This window comes from Orycteropus afer, unplaced genomic scaffold (assembly GCF_000298275.1).
Source record: "Orycteropus afer afer isolate SDZICR_OR568_19922 unplaced genomic scaffold, OryAfe1.0 scaffold00321, whole genome shotgun sequence".
NCBI classification, from domain to species: domain Eukaryota; kingdom Metazoa; phylum Chordata; class Mammalia; order Tubulidentata; family Orycteropodidae; genus Orycteropus; species Orycteropus afer.
The window spans coordinates 3,441,273-3,459,002 of record NW_006921908.1 but is presented as its reverse complement, the minus strand read 5'-3'; the positions used below and the strand labels follow the sequence as shown (position 1 = coordinate 3,459,002).

Below are 17,730 nucleotides of genomic sequence, written 5' to 3'. Positions count from 1 at the left end.
TAATTTATAGTGAAGGTGAGAATGAATTTATAGCTGACTGTAGTATCAATAAGCATCCAGGAATCCATCTGGACATAACACCTGGCTGGGGAACACTCTTTCAGAGTCAGCTGCATATCTATTATATGAATGCTTTTATCCACTTTGAGAAAAGATCAAGCAAAACAATATCAAATATACTGAGAGTAATTAAATAAAACATAAGTAAATATTTAAGCAATGTATGCTTTCTTTAAAATTCAAAGAAGCTACATACCCTAATTTTGCTTTGGAAGTGCAGACTACCAGCTTTTAGCATCTGGTTGGTTGTTGAATAAAAGTTGTCAAATACCCACAGGTTCGGCTACAATTTTGGGAACCTAGACAATGCATTTGATTAAAGAGTTTCCTTTTATTCATTGGACTGCTTTGAGCTGCCCCATGTGAACATTAACACTGGGACAGAATTAAATACATGTAGTCAGTGTTTCATAGAAGAGTGAAATTTTCCATTGTTTAGGATGAGAGCTTTGCAGGAAGGAATATTCATGTTTCTATTTGTTTTGGTTACCTCTAGTGCCACTTTAACAGAAAATACCACAGGTGGATGACTTTAACAAATGAGAGTCTATTCTCTTACCATTTTGGAGGTTAGATGTCCAAGTTCAAAGTGCCAGGCTCTAGGGGCTGGAAGATAGCCATTTGACCTTGGGCTTCAGCTCTGCCTCTTGCTCCCAGTCCACTGAAACTGGAGGCTTTCTTCACTCATGCAGCTTCTGGTGGCTGAGGCTTACAAACCCAAGGTTGACAAGTGAAAAAGCATAGTCCAATATTACCAAATCACATGGCAGGCCATTGATTCACGTCCATTAACAGTCCCAAGATTGGCAGACAGCATGGCCACCTGCTAAACAATGACTTGGTTACATACAAGATTCAAGCATGCCCAAAACTGGAGGCCTCCTCAAAGTTGTTTCTTATGTACTGGGAGTAGACCACATCCCTAAGGCAGCTACTCAGCTGCTTCACTAGATTCCACCATGGAGTTGATTACCAGTCTCACCAAAGCTGCCCAGCCACTCAAAACCAGTCTCACCCAAGTTGACACATAGCCTTAACTACTACACAATTGATTCAGAACTGGAAGTTTCCACTAAGATTACTTAACATGATTTATAGTATATCATGGATGAAAAAAACGAAAACCCTCACAACTGGACCAATAAGCAGCATCACAATAAATGGAGAAAAGATTAAAGTTGTTAAAGATTTCATATCACTTGCTTCCACAATCAACACCAATGGAAGCAGTAGACAAGACATCAGACGATGTATTGCACTGGGCAAATCTGCTGCAAAAGACCTATTTAAAGTGATGAAGAGCAAAGATATCTCCTTGAAGACTAAGGTGCATCTAACCCAAGCCATGGTATTTTCAATTGCCGTATATGCATGTGAGATCTGGACAATGAACAAGAAAGACAGAAGAATTGAAGCCTTTGAGTGTGGTGTTGGTGAAGAATGTGGAAAGTACCATGGACTGCCAAAAGAACAAACAAATCTGTCCAGGAAGAAGTGCACCCAAAGTAACTTAATCCTTGCACTACCAAGTTAGTGATTGCCAAAGAACACTAGTGCTGCAAGATGTTAGTAACTACCATGTTTGAGGGAAGAATGGGATAAAGTTCAATTATAAAATATGTTTGGGGAATTCTTGGATTAAAAAAAAAAAGCTAATAATGTTGGGATGTTTAGAATTCTTTTGTTTGTTGGATTTTCCTTTTATCCTTTTTATTTCCATTCCAGAGCCTTTAATTCTGCTTTTCATAAAGCATCTCACAAAGCCAGGGCAAAACTCCATCCCCACCCCAGCTCTCACTTCCTCTCATTCTGGGAACTGCTGATGAACAATGAATTTGAAATCCTGGCACAGTAATATTTCCCGTTCATTTTGGAAACTCTTTTACATTGCTTATTCGTTTTTCTTATTAGTGTTCAGGAAAATGACAAGGGCAGATAATTCCATTGTAATAAGTAAAGGATGCTTGCTACTGCCCCTGCTGATATTGTTGTAATATATGAGGTAACTTGAAGTAATACAGAATATGCAGGGCTCATTGAGACTCACATAATCAGAGTACAGCTAACTAAAACATGTTGTTGTTGTTATTTGCTGTCGAGTTGGCCCTGACTCATAGCGACCCCTCCTTGGGTTTCTGAGGCAGTATCACTACAGAAGTAGGATTGCCCAACCTTCCTTCCGAGGAGTGGCTGGTGGATTTGAACCACTAGCCTTCTGGTTAGCAGTCAAGTGCCTTAGGCACTATGCTACCAGAGCTTCTAATTAAAATATACATCTATCTAACCTTGTTGTGAAATCAGTATCTTGCTAATATGAAAAGAGTCCCTCAGGAAGTGCTTTATATAAAAATATTAACTTTTTTTTTTTTTTGCTTTCTACAAGCTTAATAGTTTTAATTGGTGGAGTATCTGTTGGCCTCATTTCTTAAACAACTATGGTCAAAAGAGTACAAGGTAATTTTGTTTTAATTCTATAATATTAGATAATCTCTGCTAATTTTCATTATGTTTTTCCAATAATGTTTCATTTTATGATGGTACAAGCAAGAACTTTGTACTAACATTACCGACCTATTTAAGAATTATAGAAATAAGGAAATTGCATTGTAAGAACATAACATTTTCCAGTTGTGATAACCTTATGGTCACATTAAATATTTTCAAGTATTTATTGAACACATCAGTAAGTTCTCTTGGCTCAGTTTTCAAAATATATTCATAATCTAACCACTGCTCATTACCTTTACCATTACACCTTAGCTCAATCTGCCACCATCTCTTGGTAGAAAAATGCAGTAAGTTCCTAATTGGTCTCCTTGCTCCAACTCTTGCCTCCTTTCATGCTATTTTCCACACAGCAGTTACAGGAAACTTTACAAAAGGAAAATTAAATTTTATCACTTCTTTGCTCATATCCTTTCAAGTCTTCCCATTACACTTAAAACAAAAGATAAACTCCTTATCACAGCAGCTAGATGCCTTACAGGATTAGGGACTGGCCTCTCTAGGGCATTTTCAAAGGCATCCTGTCACTTACTATGCTGCAACCACACCAACTTCTTGTGTCTTTATTCTTACTAAGCTTTCTCTTACCCCGAGGCCCTACACCGAAATGTACTAAGTTCACACTTTTCTCACTTTGTGTCCTCTTATCTTGATTTGTTTTTCTTCATGGCGCTTGTTGAGCACCCTCAAGTCTATTCTGACACATAGCAATGCCAGAGTAGAACTGTCCTGTAGCATTTTCTTTGCTATAATCTTTATAAATGCAGATTGCCAAGTCTTTCGCTTGAGAAGGCAGTTTGAACTGCCAACCTTTAGGTTGGAGCTGAGTGTTTAATGATTGTGTTAACAGGTCTCCTTTCATAATATTTGTCACTACATAAAATTTTATGATTTTTTTTTTTCTCTCTATTATCGGAGGGCAGAAACTGTCAATCTTTTTCACACCTATAGCCCTAAAATCAAGAGCAGAACATGACACATAGTAATTGCCCAGTGTGTATGTGTAGGATTAGTAAAAAGATAGACTAATGGATAAAAGGCAAAGTGGATGTTAACATGCATGCAATTTTGGAGAGCTGGTGGTGTACTGCCTAAGGCATTTGACTTCTAACCAGAAGGCTGGTCGTTCAAACCCACTCCTCGAAGGAAGGTTGGGCAATCTACTTCGAGATACTGTCTCGAAAACCCAAAGAGGGGTCACGATGAGTCGGATCTGACTTGACAGCAGTGAGTTTGGTTTGAAATGTAGAATTTGCCTAAACTTTGCTCTCTGTGATGGTATCCACTACTGTGATTTTTCTCATCTGTTACGAATCACTTCTTTAATTTTCTTACTGAGGACCTAATCTAAATATGTTCCTTTCTTTGTAGAGAATTTAAAGACCAAAAGTTACTCTTTCAAATGTCTCTTATTTGAAATCCTCTCTAATAATTTGAAGGCATTTATATGCTCCCTCCTCTCTATTATTAGAGCACTTTGAATATAACCTGATTCGTAGTTGACTAGATCATCATAGTAACTATTTATATGCCTTATTCATATTACCTAGTACATACTATTCATTCAATGATAGGTGGATAAATGATGATTGGGTACATGTAGGGAAGGATGGATGAGAACACTGAAGCAATCATAAACTACTTTATTTGCAGGATTTGTTCACTTGTGCTGTTGACCGAGTACAGCTCCATCAATACCCTCATTGTGACTTGTGGTGTCAGAATTTAGGAGAACAGTGATAAGGTTAGGGAAAATCTTATCTCAAAGAGTTAATAAGTCTAGATCTTAATTATCCCCATAGTCTAAGCAGTGAGCAAACCATCTTAGACCATTAGATTTGTTTTTCCCCTGAAGCCTTTGTGGAATAAAATTTAAAAAATTATGGAATGAATTGTCAGAAAATCTATTTTCAAGAACCAACTCTGCCACTTACTAGCTGGGCATACACTGTTGGTGCTTACCTTTCCTGATTAGTGAGATGGTGATATTAACATTACTGTTTGATGATGTTTTAGACAGAATTGAATTCAGAACTTTTGTGAGATTCAACTGAGAGAACATATGCAAAGAGTGCTATGTAAATTATAAAATATGAAAAAAATCTACAACGTTATTATTTAATTCTGTAGCCTCAACTGACAATATTTGAGCGAATTATTAACAGTTCTTAGTAAGTAGAGGCAGACTAATAATCTCACTCATGTATATTTAAAATTGTCCAAGAGCTGCCTCATCTATTTCAAGATGTCCTTGCAGTTATAATGCAAATGAAGCATAGTAGTGAAATACAATTATGTTATAATAAAGAAGAATGACTGTGCTGGAATAACCTTGTTATTAAAATTATGCTTTTGGAGATGGCCCTAAGTTTGTGTTATGGTCATAGTAGCTCCATATATTGATCATACTTTTCTAGTTTTGAACTGATGCTGGTTTGTATAAAATAATTAAAACACTTAATTTATTCCTACTTAATGCAGCATAAGTTTCCATCATAAATCATACTGTTGATGATTGGGGAAACGATTTATAGATTAAATTTAAAATTGTCCATTGGCATACTCAAGTGATGGCATTATATCTACTTGGGCTTTAATATGAAGTGTATGAAATTTTTCGGTAGCCCCAAACTACATAATTTAAAGATTCCTAAATACTAGAAATTGTACATAGAAATAAAAGAAAAGGGAAAGGAGAACTTCTCAACTCAAGTCACTTTGTATAGTTTACCTTATTTAATCCTTAGACGTACTCTATGACAGAATTTTATTATTCCCAATTACCAGATTTAGAAGCTGTAAGTGACCCTCTGCCACCTAACTAGTAAGTCAGGGCTTGAACTGGTTTATTCTGGTTTGACTCCCTCCTGAGAATTAGAATTTCCACCCCAGATATACTGAATCAGAATCTACATTTTAATAAGACCCAGGTGATTTCTTATAGATTCCTAGGTGATTTTATGTGTACATAAGAATATATACACTATGTACACCTAAAAATGTATACATTATATACATAAGAATCAGAATCTATATTTTCACAAGATTCTCAGATGATTCTTACAGTTACCCAGGTGATTCCTAAGTGTACATTATGTATGCATTTTATATGCTTAAGAATCACCTAGAGATCTTGTTAAAATGTCAGTACTTGTTCCTTATATCTGCAGTGCAAATATAAATTATTGACCGAAGGTCAAGCCAGAATGAACCAGTTTGAGGCCCTGTGAAAATGACAAAATCAGGATATTACCTTTTTTTGTTTTGTTTTGAAAGCAATGTTATTTCTCTTTCCATTATATCAGGCTCCTACTCCAACATAGTTGAGTGACTTATTTAAACTTTGACAACACCCCTTTTGGGATCTTTACCTTTCTATCATTCTGATAGTGGAGAGTAGCAAGTGTTCTTTTTATCATAATCAGAATTATCCTGTTACCACTTGTGCTGAAAAACTCTTGTATGTTTATTATTGAAAGTCTATTTTCTTAATTATTGAACTTCCTGGATTTTAAGACATTATCAATTGCAATAACTCACCACCATCGAGTTGATTCTGACTCATAGCAACCCCTTCTTGGGTTTGTGAGGCAGTATCTCTATGGAAATAGATTACCCAGTCTTCCTTCCAAAGAGTGGCTGGTGGGTAGGTGGGTAGGTACCATTAAAGTAATTTTAGGAAAACGGGATACTACCATGTTAAATAAAGTCCTGGGGGGAGAAAACATTATACTTGACTACTATCTTAAAGTTGGGAGCTCTGGTAGCATAGTGCCTAAGGCACTTGACTGCTAATCAGAAGGCTGGTGGTTCAAACCCATTAGCCACTCCTCGGAAAGAAGGTTGGGCAATCTACTTCCATAGTGATACTGCCTCGGAAACCCAAGGAGGGGTCACTGTGAGTTGGGTCTCACTCGACAGCACATAACAACAACACCAACCTAAAGTTTGGTGGTTTTAACCCACCCAGTAGTACTGCAGATAAAAGGCCTGGCAGCCTGCTTCTGTAAAGATTATGGCCAAGAAATCCTACAGAGAAGTTCTACTCTATAACCCATGGGGTTGCCATGAGTTAGAATCAATTCCAAAGCAATAGGTATACTATGTTAAATATATACATGGACTCTTTACCTCATTCTGATTTCAGAAATGCTAAAATGCGGTGAGAGCATATTTAACCACAAGGAACCCAGTTCAGCTGGGTTGGAGGGATCAAGATAGGGTAGTAGATGGTGTTCTAGACTGAATTGAGTCCTCCAAAAATGTGTGTTGTAAATCCTAATCTCTATGCCTGGGGTTATAATCCCAGTTGGGAATAAATTGTCTTTGTTATGTTGATGAGGCAAGGTTAGTGTAGGTGTGTCTTGAATCAATCTCACACAAAATATAAAAGGAGCAGATTAAGCAAGCAGAGATGGGAGTAAATAGATGCCATGACACATGACATCACGAAAGAATCAGGAAACAGAAGCTAAAGAGACAGGGACCTTCACCTAAAGCCAACAGTCTGAATTCGAACTTCTATACTCCTAAACTGTGAGAAAATAAATTTATTTGTTAAAGCAACCCACTTGTGACATTTCTGCTATAGCAACACTAGATAATGAAGACAGGTAGCAAATGATAGTAAGGAACCAGATGATATATACCCAGTGACCAGTGATGTGCCCAGGATAGACTCTGGTTTTATTTGGAACTATGAAACTACTGGATAATTTTGAGTAGAGATTTAAGGTGTGTTTACTTAGATTTAAATGGTCACTCTGGCTGCCATGTGGTAGGGGCATAAAATGGAAACTAGGAGACTAGTTAGGAGGCTTTTATGAACTTCTGGTTAAGATATGGTGGTAATTTGGATTAAGATACTATATTCAGGTGTTGCTAAATGGTCAGATTCTAGATAGAATTTTAAGTGGATCAGACATGACTTGCTTGGCATGTAAATTCATTTATTCATTCAGCAAATATTTATTGAATGCCAACTACATGCCAGACCCTGTTCTAGAAGTTATGGATAAGAAATGAACAAAAAAAAGTAATAAGCCTGTCCCATAAAAACTTACTAAGAGATACATAAAAAATGCAGATAAATAGATAAAAATATACCACATTAGGTAATGAAGTAAAGTAAACAGTAAAGAAAAGTGAAGAATTGATGCTTCATGCTATACCAAAATAATTTATTTAAGTATTAACGTGGGTGTAAAAGAAAATATGGGGTCAAGATGTCTCCTAGTTTTTGGGTCTATGAAAACAGAAGAATGGAGTTGCTATTTGTTAAAATGACAAATGTTGTTGTATTTTATTATCCATAGATTAGATGAACAGAGCTTTTCTTTCTTTTGGGTCATGATTTTAGGGTTAATCTCCAGTTATGGTCTTGAAACATATTTGCAAATTTGTTCCAAAACTTTATTGCGGTATATTGTTGTAGTGCCTAAGGCATTTGACTGTTAACAAACTACAAGGCTGGCAGTTCAAGCCCACCAGCCACTCCTTAGAAGGAAGATTGGGCAATCTACTTCTGTAGAGATACCACCTCCGAAACCCAAGGAGGGGGGTTGCTATGAGCCGAATTGATACAGTAGTGAGGTTTTTTTTTTTTTTTTTTTGGTTTCTTGGTATAAAGAACAAATGACCATATGATTTCTGAGTTGAGAAGACATTTTATGAATTTTCTAAAAGAGTAATACCAATTACAATATGGTGAAAAAGTTTAAAGTCTTGCTAATAAGAGAGGTATCTTAAGAAAAATTACAGAAAAGTTATTTTGTGTGATTTCAAGACAAATAGCAATAAGAAAGGGAAACATTCATGCATTCTTAAAAATAAATTTAAATGAAAACATTAAGATCAGAATTTTCCCAAATAATCAGTACTGTTTTCTTTTCTTTTTCCTTGAATTTACCTATTAAAGATCAAGCTGTATTAGATTCTATAGGAAATTAAAAACAAACAATAATGGACTCTTTGCCTTGAGATAATTTAGTCCAATTTTTGAAAAATTAAAAGAGGCCTCCCCACTAAAACAAAAAAGAAAAAAAAAGTGTGATAGGATTCATAAGACCAAATGATCTTTTCTAGTTGGGGTCATGGAGCAGGAGAGCAGTAGAAGATCTGAAAAGACATTGCAAAGATATTGGTTTGGGGCAAGTCCTTCAAAATTGAGTACGATTTCCTTCAGCAAAATGTGTAATTTAAGGTTATTCCCCTTCCAGGAATATTTGTGTTTTAATAATTAAAGAGAAAAAACAACCAAACAAAAAAATGCCTCTGCCTAAAAAATTAATTTTTGAGTGGAATAGGGAATTTAAATGAGCATAAAAACTTATATGCATTTTCTGTATTTCTTGTATTCTCTGGTTAATTAAATATATTAATCAAGTTCAATTGCCATTTTATTTTTTGTAAACATTAAATTAATAAGCAAATAATTTTCAGAGCTTAAAGGATCCTTTGAGACCTTTTCGAAAAACCTCCTTATTTTATAGATGTAGAAATGCTCAGGCGAAGGTAATTACAATGAGAAGTGAGATCTTTGTGATTACCAAGCCAGTGCTCACTCCACAATACCATTCCTCTATTCGTGTTTAACCACCTAAAGAACCTTGCTTGTTCTATAATATCAAGAAAGAAGAAAAGAAAGAAAGAAAGAAAAAAGATGGACGAAGGAGAAGGAGAAAGAGAGGAAGAAAGAAAAGGAGTGGATCATGGAGGGAGGAAAGAAGGGAAGGAGGAAAGGAAGGAAACAAAGAGAAAAGAAGGCAAGGGAAGATAAAGGAAGGGAAAGGAAGGGAAGAAAAAAGAAACACTAAGCACCCTGTGCCCTCGATGTCTGAATGGATTGCCAGATTGCTAGTTGGAGAGTATTATGTGCATCATTTTCATTCATGAGAGTCTTGTGCAAAATATAAAATAAGAAAATTGTTTTATGTAAAATAGAAGTTCCAAACTGACAAGTTGATGAAGTTTTAGAAGACTGTCCAACAAATTAACTCCAAAAGTTCAGTTTCTTTCCCATTCAAGTAATAGTCCAAGCCAAGTCCAAGTTTTGTACTTGGTGTTTTCTCTGCCTGGACCCTCCTTACTCCATTTTACTTGCATGCTTTACTATCTCACCTCTTCAGATCTTTGCTCTAATGTTACTATTATCTGTACTAAAATAACATCCCCCACTCCTCACCTAAAGGAGCTCTGCTAGCACAGTATCTAAGGCATCTGACTGCTAACCAGAAGCTTGTTGGTTCAAACCCACCAGCCACGCTGCAGAAGCAAGACTGGGCAACCTATTTTTATAAAGATTTACCACCTTGGAAACCCAATGGGGGTCGCTATGGGTTGGAATCAACTCGATGACAATGGGTTTGGATTTTTTGGTTCTCCTCACCTTTGGCACCTGTATCCTTCCTACCTACCGTATTTTCCTCCACTGCACTTACCAGGAGACATACTTAATATTTTACTTATTATTTTATTTTATTTATTCTTTTCCTTCCCTTACTAGATATTGCATGAGGGCAAGCTTTTCTTTGTTGTGTTTACTACTGTGGAAAAAGAGCCTAGATTTAAATTTAATTAAAAGATATTTTTATTAAACCAAGACAAACAAAATCATTTGAATGATAGATCTGCCATAGACTAGTGTAGTCCACTGAATCATAGTTATCATACTATATCTACATCAACAACAATATAATGTTACAGAAGGAAGGGAAGTTGAGAAAAACTGATTAGTTATTCATTAATACATCATTGTTAAAGGCAGGATAACAGAAGTAAGGAAGGGACCACGCTTGGAATAAGTATATAATTAGAAATTAAAAAGGTTATAGGATTGGTCTGGGGTTTTAATTACCTGGCTACATGGTCGCTGGGGTTAACTCAATGATTATGTGATCCTGGTCCTAGTCACAAGGTGATTTAGCACAATACCAGGACCTGAACTCTTAACTTAAATTGGATGACATGTTTCATGAGCATTTCCTCCTTTGTTTCCCTCAGTTACACTTAGTTATTCACCAGCAGAGAAAATGATTGTGCCAGTTTTCTGTCATATAACTAGGGAAAAGGGGACTGGACCTTATCCTAGCATTTTCTTACTATGACCAAACACCTATAAACTTTTGGGGGTCTTTAATCTCCATATCTTTTGTACTACTATATCTTTAACTCTTAGAATAGTAGCAGGAATATTATATTTATTCAATAAATAATTGTTGAAAGTGTGAAATTTAACTAAATCTAAGGCTGGCAGTTCAAAGCCACTAGCCAATCCTTGAAAGGAAGGTTGGGCATTCTACTTCCATAGTGATACCACTTCAGAAACCCAATGAGGGGTCGCTATGACCTGGGTCTGACTCAACAGCACATAACAAAAACAACAGCAAGGGACGCAGGATAGTTTATTCACAAACACCAGCTTTGGAATTATATCCAACAGCATTTCAGTTCTAGAACCAAACCAAAACTCACTGCTGGAGAATCAGATCCCACTCATATCAACCCCTCCTTGGGTTTCCAAGGCAGTATCACTATGAAAGTAGACTTATAAGGACTAAAGGATATATCACATGTAAAGTTTGTGGCTCATAGTATGTACTCAGCAAATATTAATCATTTTTCAGTGTTAGCTATTATTAATATGTCTATTTATAAACTTTAAATGCTTAGAGAATTTTAACATAATTAGCTTTTAATCATATCCAAAGACATAATGTGACTTGTCCCATCTTATTTCCTACTCTGTTAAAAGCTTGATGGTACTATCTTTACAGGTATAACATCATGCTATAGCAGCTTTTAGGCATTACTAATAAAAGAAATTACTGAATGTACTCATAACTAAAACTGACAATCTTGCTTTTCTTCTTTACAATTTTTAATCACTCAAATGAACTCTTGAAAACATTATACACAGTTGTCCTTGTCATCTTTAATAGGTTTTAATAGATTCAATAAAATATTTCTAAGTCATGCAATTCTTTTGACAAGGCTAAATATGTAAGAATTGTTTGCTTTGAATTCAAAGAGATAATTGTATCATTTGGGACAAAAGTTCGTGAAGTATGTCAATAGTTCTTGACTGTGCTTATGACCATCCTAGATATTTCTTCTTTTATACTCTTTTATATTGAATATAGTTTGTCCATTATGCATATCCAGTCCTTACAGATTTGTTATTAAAGTTTCTTAAATTTTTAAAAATCATTCCAGTGGTACTTATCATTTTTCAGTGTTCTTGCTCCTTGTTGCAATTGTAGAGTTTTATTTCAATATTCTAATTTGTTAAAACAAACAAACAAGCAAAAACTTTCTTACAACGTTTGTTAGCATTTCTTCTAAGATCTTTTAGATTTCTTACACATTTTAGCAAATTCATATTTATAAAGCTTCCCAACTTGGAACTCTCAGAATGCAGTTATTAAGTAAGAAAATAAATCTTAAAAATTTATTAAATTTTACATATATCTTTATCTTCAAGTCTAAAAGTGGAAATGTGTTCAGCATAGTTTGCCTAGTATTGAGTTTACTTTCAAAAAGTATATTACTTAAAAGAAGTGCACTTAATTCTTATGAAAGTCATTATTACTTGATGGCTATCAGTATTATAATTAACACAATAACAAACTTCACATGATTACTGTTTTGTGTTTATTTAGTGGTTGGGCAGTCATGTACAATCTATGCTCAGCTAAACTTTGGGAACATAGGAAAAACAGAGAGATTGGTACTTTAAAGAGAGAGAGAGAGAGAAAGCACAAAAAATGGATGTAACTCTGTTAGAAAGGTAAAGACAAGTATTGATCAGGTGAAAATAAGGGCAATGTACCAAATATGAATGACCAACATGGGGGCATTGAGAAAGAGGAAAACATCCAGAGGTGTATGGGAGGGATAGACAACAAAGATGAACCCTTTTGCACACAAAGTACTGCATTGTCAGTGAAGGCAAACATTGATATGTGAGTGGATAGAGGGGTAGACAGGCTGAATGATTAGGTATGTCTATGCAGGGGGTAGTGTGCTCATGACCATGTACGGGGTGGGCAGACAATGTTTCTACAAGGATATTTGTACATTCTGTAAAATTCCCAGGTATATAATATAGCTGACAAGGGCAAAGTTGTAGTCACTTCTTAGCCACAGCCAGCTACCCAGAGAGAGTGAGAAGTTGCACCTGGGGGCTAGGGACCATGGTCGCAGGGGACATCAAGTTCAATTGGTATAACATACTACACAAAGACGTTGTTCCACATCCTACTTTGACAAGTAGTTACTGGGATCTTAAAAGCTTGCAAGCGGCCATCTAAATGAACAATGGGTCTCTCCTCATCCAGAGCAAAGAAGAATGAAGAAAACCAAAGAAGCATGGAAACAATTAGTCCAAGTGACTGGTAAACCATGTGATCCTCAGCCTATGTGATCCTCAGACTATGAAACCAGAAAAACTAGATGGTACCTGTCTACCACTGTCAACCACTCGGAGGGGGATCTATATAGGAGATCCTGGATAGAGAAGGAGAACGATGTAGAACAAAACTCAAAATCATTTGGGGGGGAAAAAAAAAGGACCAGGTTTGTTGGTCTGATAGAACCTGGTAAAACCCCTGAGACTATGGCCCCTACCTGCCCTTTGGGTCTGGAATTGAACCCACTCCTGTTGTTTCCAGCCAAACAAAAGGCAGCTGAACATTGACAGTAGGTAGGTACATTCCTTGGAGAGGTCAGTTATGGGAAAATAGAAGTGCTGTGTATGCACAGAGAGACAGCTTGGGGCAGGAATGCATGGGAGGGAAGGACAGAAGGAAGAAAAAACTATGGGGCAGTAATGGGAGGGGAGCTGTTGCATTGTGGGAAATTGCAGTCAATGTCAAAACAAAGTGTATGTGAGCTGCTTTAAGGAAAATTAATTTGCTCTGTAAACTTTCACTCAAATCACAATAAAAATTTTTTAAAAATAATAATAAAAATGGATGTAATTTTCTCTCTTTTTTTTTTTTTTCTCTAGCCCTAGGAAAAGATAAAGATTACCTGGATGAATCAGAACACGCAAATTATGACCGATCTCGGCTCATCAGAGACTCTGTTGTCAAAGATAAATCTGAACCTAAGCCAAAATTATTGTCTAAGGTAATGAAAACTAAGCTATCAATACATTATTTATAGACTATAACTTTTAAAACCTTTCACTTCTTCTTGGTATTAGTCTAAATGGTTGATTTTGTTCTGGAGTATGTAAGAGAACACAGAGATTAATATACATTTTGAAGGACTTGAAAGTGAAAAGTTACCTGAAGGCATCCTATTCATTTATATTATCAACAGACTTTTTAAGATATTTAATCTGAATCGTACAGTTCATCAGTGATACGTTCTTTGGAGTTTATTCCTTTTCCACATTTTTTGAAAGGCAGCATAGTGTAAGGAGAACATGGATTTTAATATAAAATGGATCAGGATCTGAATTCCAGTTCCACAACTTAGTAGTTGTGCCAACTTGAGAAGGTTAATCAAACTCACTGATCCTTGCTTTTCTCATCTGTAAAATCTGAACCATGTTTTCTACTTGACACAAGTTTTTGAAAATGGAATGAGATGACCATGTGAAACTAGCAAGTGTATAGTAAAAGCTGACTATACGGAAAGGAACTTAAAGGTGGAGACAATCTCACTGAAACTGTAGTTCTGCAACAAATAAATGATGGTGCTAGAGTTCAGTTTTACAAACTCCTGCATCCCAGAATGCCAGCATCTATCAAACAAAATGTTTTTATCAGCTTTTCAAAGCACCTGACTGTGGTCATGCAAAAGCAGATGCTAAATTGATGCTGTTTCCTTTTGTCATTACGAATGTAATTGATCCATTTTCTCCTTCTCTTTTTTGCAAGACAAATTCTGTCTTATCCTGAGCTCACCTTTCATTTTTTTCTGCGGCTTAAAGTGGGGAATTATTTTGTAAAAAGAGATTTGCATATTATGTACAATTTAACAAGAGACGTGGTTTAGCATTCAGTTGTCACTACATGGCTAATGATCATATCCTTTCAGTATATCTTTCTTTGGAATGATGTGCATTTGTTTTGGCTTGGATTGATTTTATAAATTCCTTCATTAGTAACCACAGGTGAATGAGTGAATTCTTGGGTTGTTTTGGCAAATTGCTATGTTCACTTCATCTCCCTCTCTGTTTCTAGCTCATCCAAACAATGGAGGTTTAGAGAATCTCTACTGTTTGTAAAGCATTGTTTCACAGGAACTGAGAGAATTTACGAGAAACTGAGAAAACGCAGATGGAGTTCTTTAAGGTGCTTATAACACAACTGGAAGACAGATACAGTATGCTTCAAATAATTTGGAAATTAGCTAAATTATATACAATCTGTATTGTCTGCTTCCCTAGAATTTACCAGCTGCCACCAATAATTCCGATCATTGCATTTCTGCCCAACAATAATCATTTCCCAAGTTCCACTGGATTGAGACTTCAACCTTGAATTTTGAAATTCACACAGAGAAAAAATAATAGTTAAACCTGCATATATGTTTTGTCTTTGACATTATAAGGTGTCAGAATCTATCTTCAACACCAATTCTAAATATCTTCTCTGACACTAACTGAAAATATAGTTTTTCTTCTAATCCTAACGACCTGGAGCTAGATCTGATCTCACAAGTTAGCACAGTCCCACACTCCTCCAGACTGCTAAATCTGTGCAAGGCTTCAGATACCAGCCGTAAGCTGAGGGGTCCCCAGGGCCTTCTTACTTGGGACCTGCTGTGGGTAAATCTGGGGCTTCTCACTGCTCCCTCCCATGTTCTATCATTTGCTAGAATGACTCACAAAACTTAGGAAAACACTGGACAGTAATTTTGATTAGAGTTTTGTTACAGCAAAAATGATACAAATGAAGAGGCACATAGGGCAAGATTTGGCAGCACCCCCAGTGTGGAATTGCCGTGTCTCCAGGGCTATATCAGTGTATTTTACCAAGCAAGAAGCCAGTGTTTTTACTGGGGTTTCATTATGTAGGCATGATTGAATGAATCGTTGCCCATGTGGTTGAACTCAGTCTTTGGAACTTCTTCCCTCCATGGGGGTCAAACTGATATATCACATGAAGGGGAGAGGAGGAGGGCTTTTGCTGGGATGGTCATCCCTCACCTAACTTGAGTCATCTCATTAGCATAAAGCCTTGGTCTGAAGCCTTCATGGATAACAAAGACAAAAAATATTTCAATCACATAGGAAATTTAAAGGTTTTAGATGTAACTTCCCAGGAATTAAGAATAAAAACCAAATCTTTAGATTTTTAATTATCTTTAGATTAAAGATAATTGCACACCCACACATTAAAATCAGGAAATGGTATGTGATGATGGTAACAAACCACAGTTGTTCCATTCAAGAAATTATAGTTTAGTTTCTGTCCTATTCAATCTTCCTGATTAAATACCCTTCAATTCAAATACTTCTATTCATACTGTGGATTAATTTCATAGGTTGCCAAGATGTTTTGAACTCACTCTTCCAGCTTCTATCAGAATAAATTTACTTTTATCCATTTCATACTTTAGTATGCAGCATAAATTCCATTTGAACAAAGGGTTCTGTTGCAACAAAGATAAACAGAGTTTGAAAGCTATGTAGTGAGGCCATTTGCAAAGCTGATCTACAAATGAAGGGTAAAATAATCTTTGTAGAAAATGTTGTTTATTGTACATTTGTTGCAGAGGACCTAAAGAAAAATACCTGTTGCCATTAAGTCATTCCAAGTTTTAAGGATAAGACAGAGTAGAATTGTTCTATTGCGTTCCCAAGTCCAAGTAGATGTTTGCAGAAGCAGTCCACCACATCCTCCCAAAGAGGAGCTGGTAGGCTTGAACTGTCAACCTTTCAGTTTGCAGCTGAGCACTTAACCACTGCACCACCTAGGCTCCTAAAGAAGAGTAATAGCCTATAAATCTTCTATTTGTAACAAGATATACTTTATAATTTTGTCTGCCTTTCTCTCTTGGCATACTTTATCATTCATTTATAATGAGCTATGGGCATGTGATTGTATGGCTAAAGCTCTGCAGCTCTCAGCATCAGTTGTGATAATTGTCCTGATTGCAACCTTCCCCATGCACCTACATATTAGCAGAGTAAAAGTGCATCATAGGGTTTCCAAGGGTGTAAATGTTTACAGAAACAAACTGCCACACCTTTCTCCACAAACTGCCACACCTTTCTCCTATGGAGCAATGGTGGGTTCTAACTGTGGCCTTTCAGTTAGCAGCCAAGAGCTTTCACCACTGTGACACCAGGGTTCCATCCGAAAAGACAACTTATGTGTAAAGAGTCTACAGGAAGGGAGCACTGACTTACAAAGGAAAGTGATTTCTAATATAAATTGCATTGTGAGTAATGACAAGTAATAGAAAGCAAAAAAAAAGCTTTGTCATAAAGTTTGGCATCAGCTACAAACTAGAAAAATGGGAATTTTTTCCAAATCTTCCAAGGTCATATCTTATATTGAATTTATAAGGAAGTTACAGTGAGCTTGTAAATTGTAAACAACAACAAAAACAAAAGTAAATCTGTATAGTTAGAAGTCTATACTGAAAAGGTTTACAGTGTTTATCACTGTTTGGTAAAATTCAAATGACAAAGTATCCTCTTAAATTTAGGGGATAGGTACCTGGGAGTCCTTGGGTGGCACAAAGGGTTAAGTGCTGGATTACAAACTGTACTAGAGAGAAAACACACACCCTGAAAAAGTAAAAGTAAAATTAAGAGATTTATTCAAAGTCCAGAGACTGTCCAGACTAGGAAAACATCTAAATTCAGTGAAGTTGGCCTCTCTACCAGACACTAAAGAGGGAAGCATTGTTAAACAGTTGAAGCAGCAACTAAAAATACAAAATCAGGATTGGATGAAAGATAATCAAAAGAATTGAAAGTGGGATATGTGAAAGTGAAGCTTAGTGGGGACTGATGGATAACAGATATGTGGGATTGCATGAGTGGTTACAGGTACATACAAGCAAAACCTCACTGCCGTCGGTCGAGTTTTATAGCAACTCCTTCGTGGGTTTCCGAGGTGGTATCACTATGGAAGTAGATTGCCTGATCTTCCTTCCTAGAAGTGGCTGATGGGTTTGAACCTCCAGCCTTCTGGTTAG

General features: G+C 36.3%; 1 protein-coding gene across 1 annotated transcript in view; it reads left to right on the top strand.

Moving 5' to 3' along the window:
- Window positions 1–17,730, top strand: part of ANO3 (anoctamin 3) — a 629,748-nt gene that overhangs the window by 331,459 nt on the left and 280,559 nt on the right. The window contains exon 5 of the mRNA XM_007951966.2: window positions 13,574–13,695. Within this exon, the coding sequence (XP_007950157.2) occupies window positions 13,574–13,695 (122 nt within the window). The remainder of the gene's footprint in view (window positions 1–13,573; window positions 13,696–17,730) is intronic.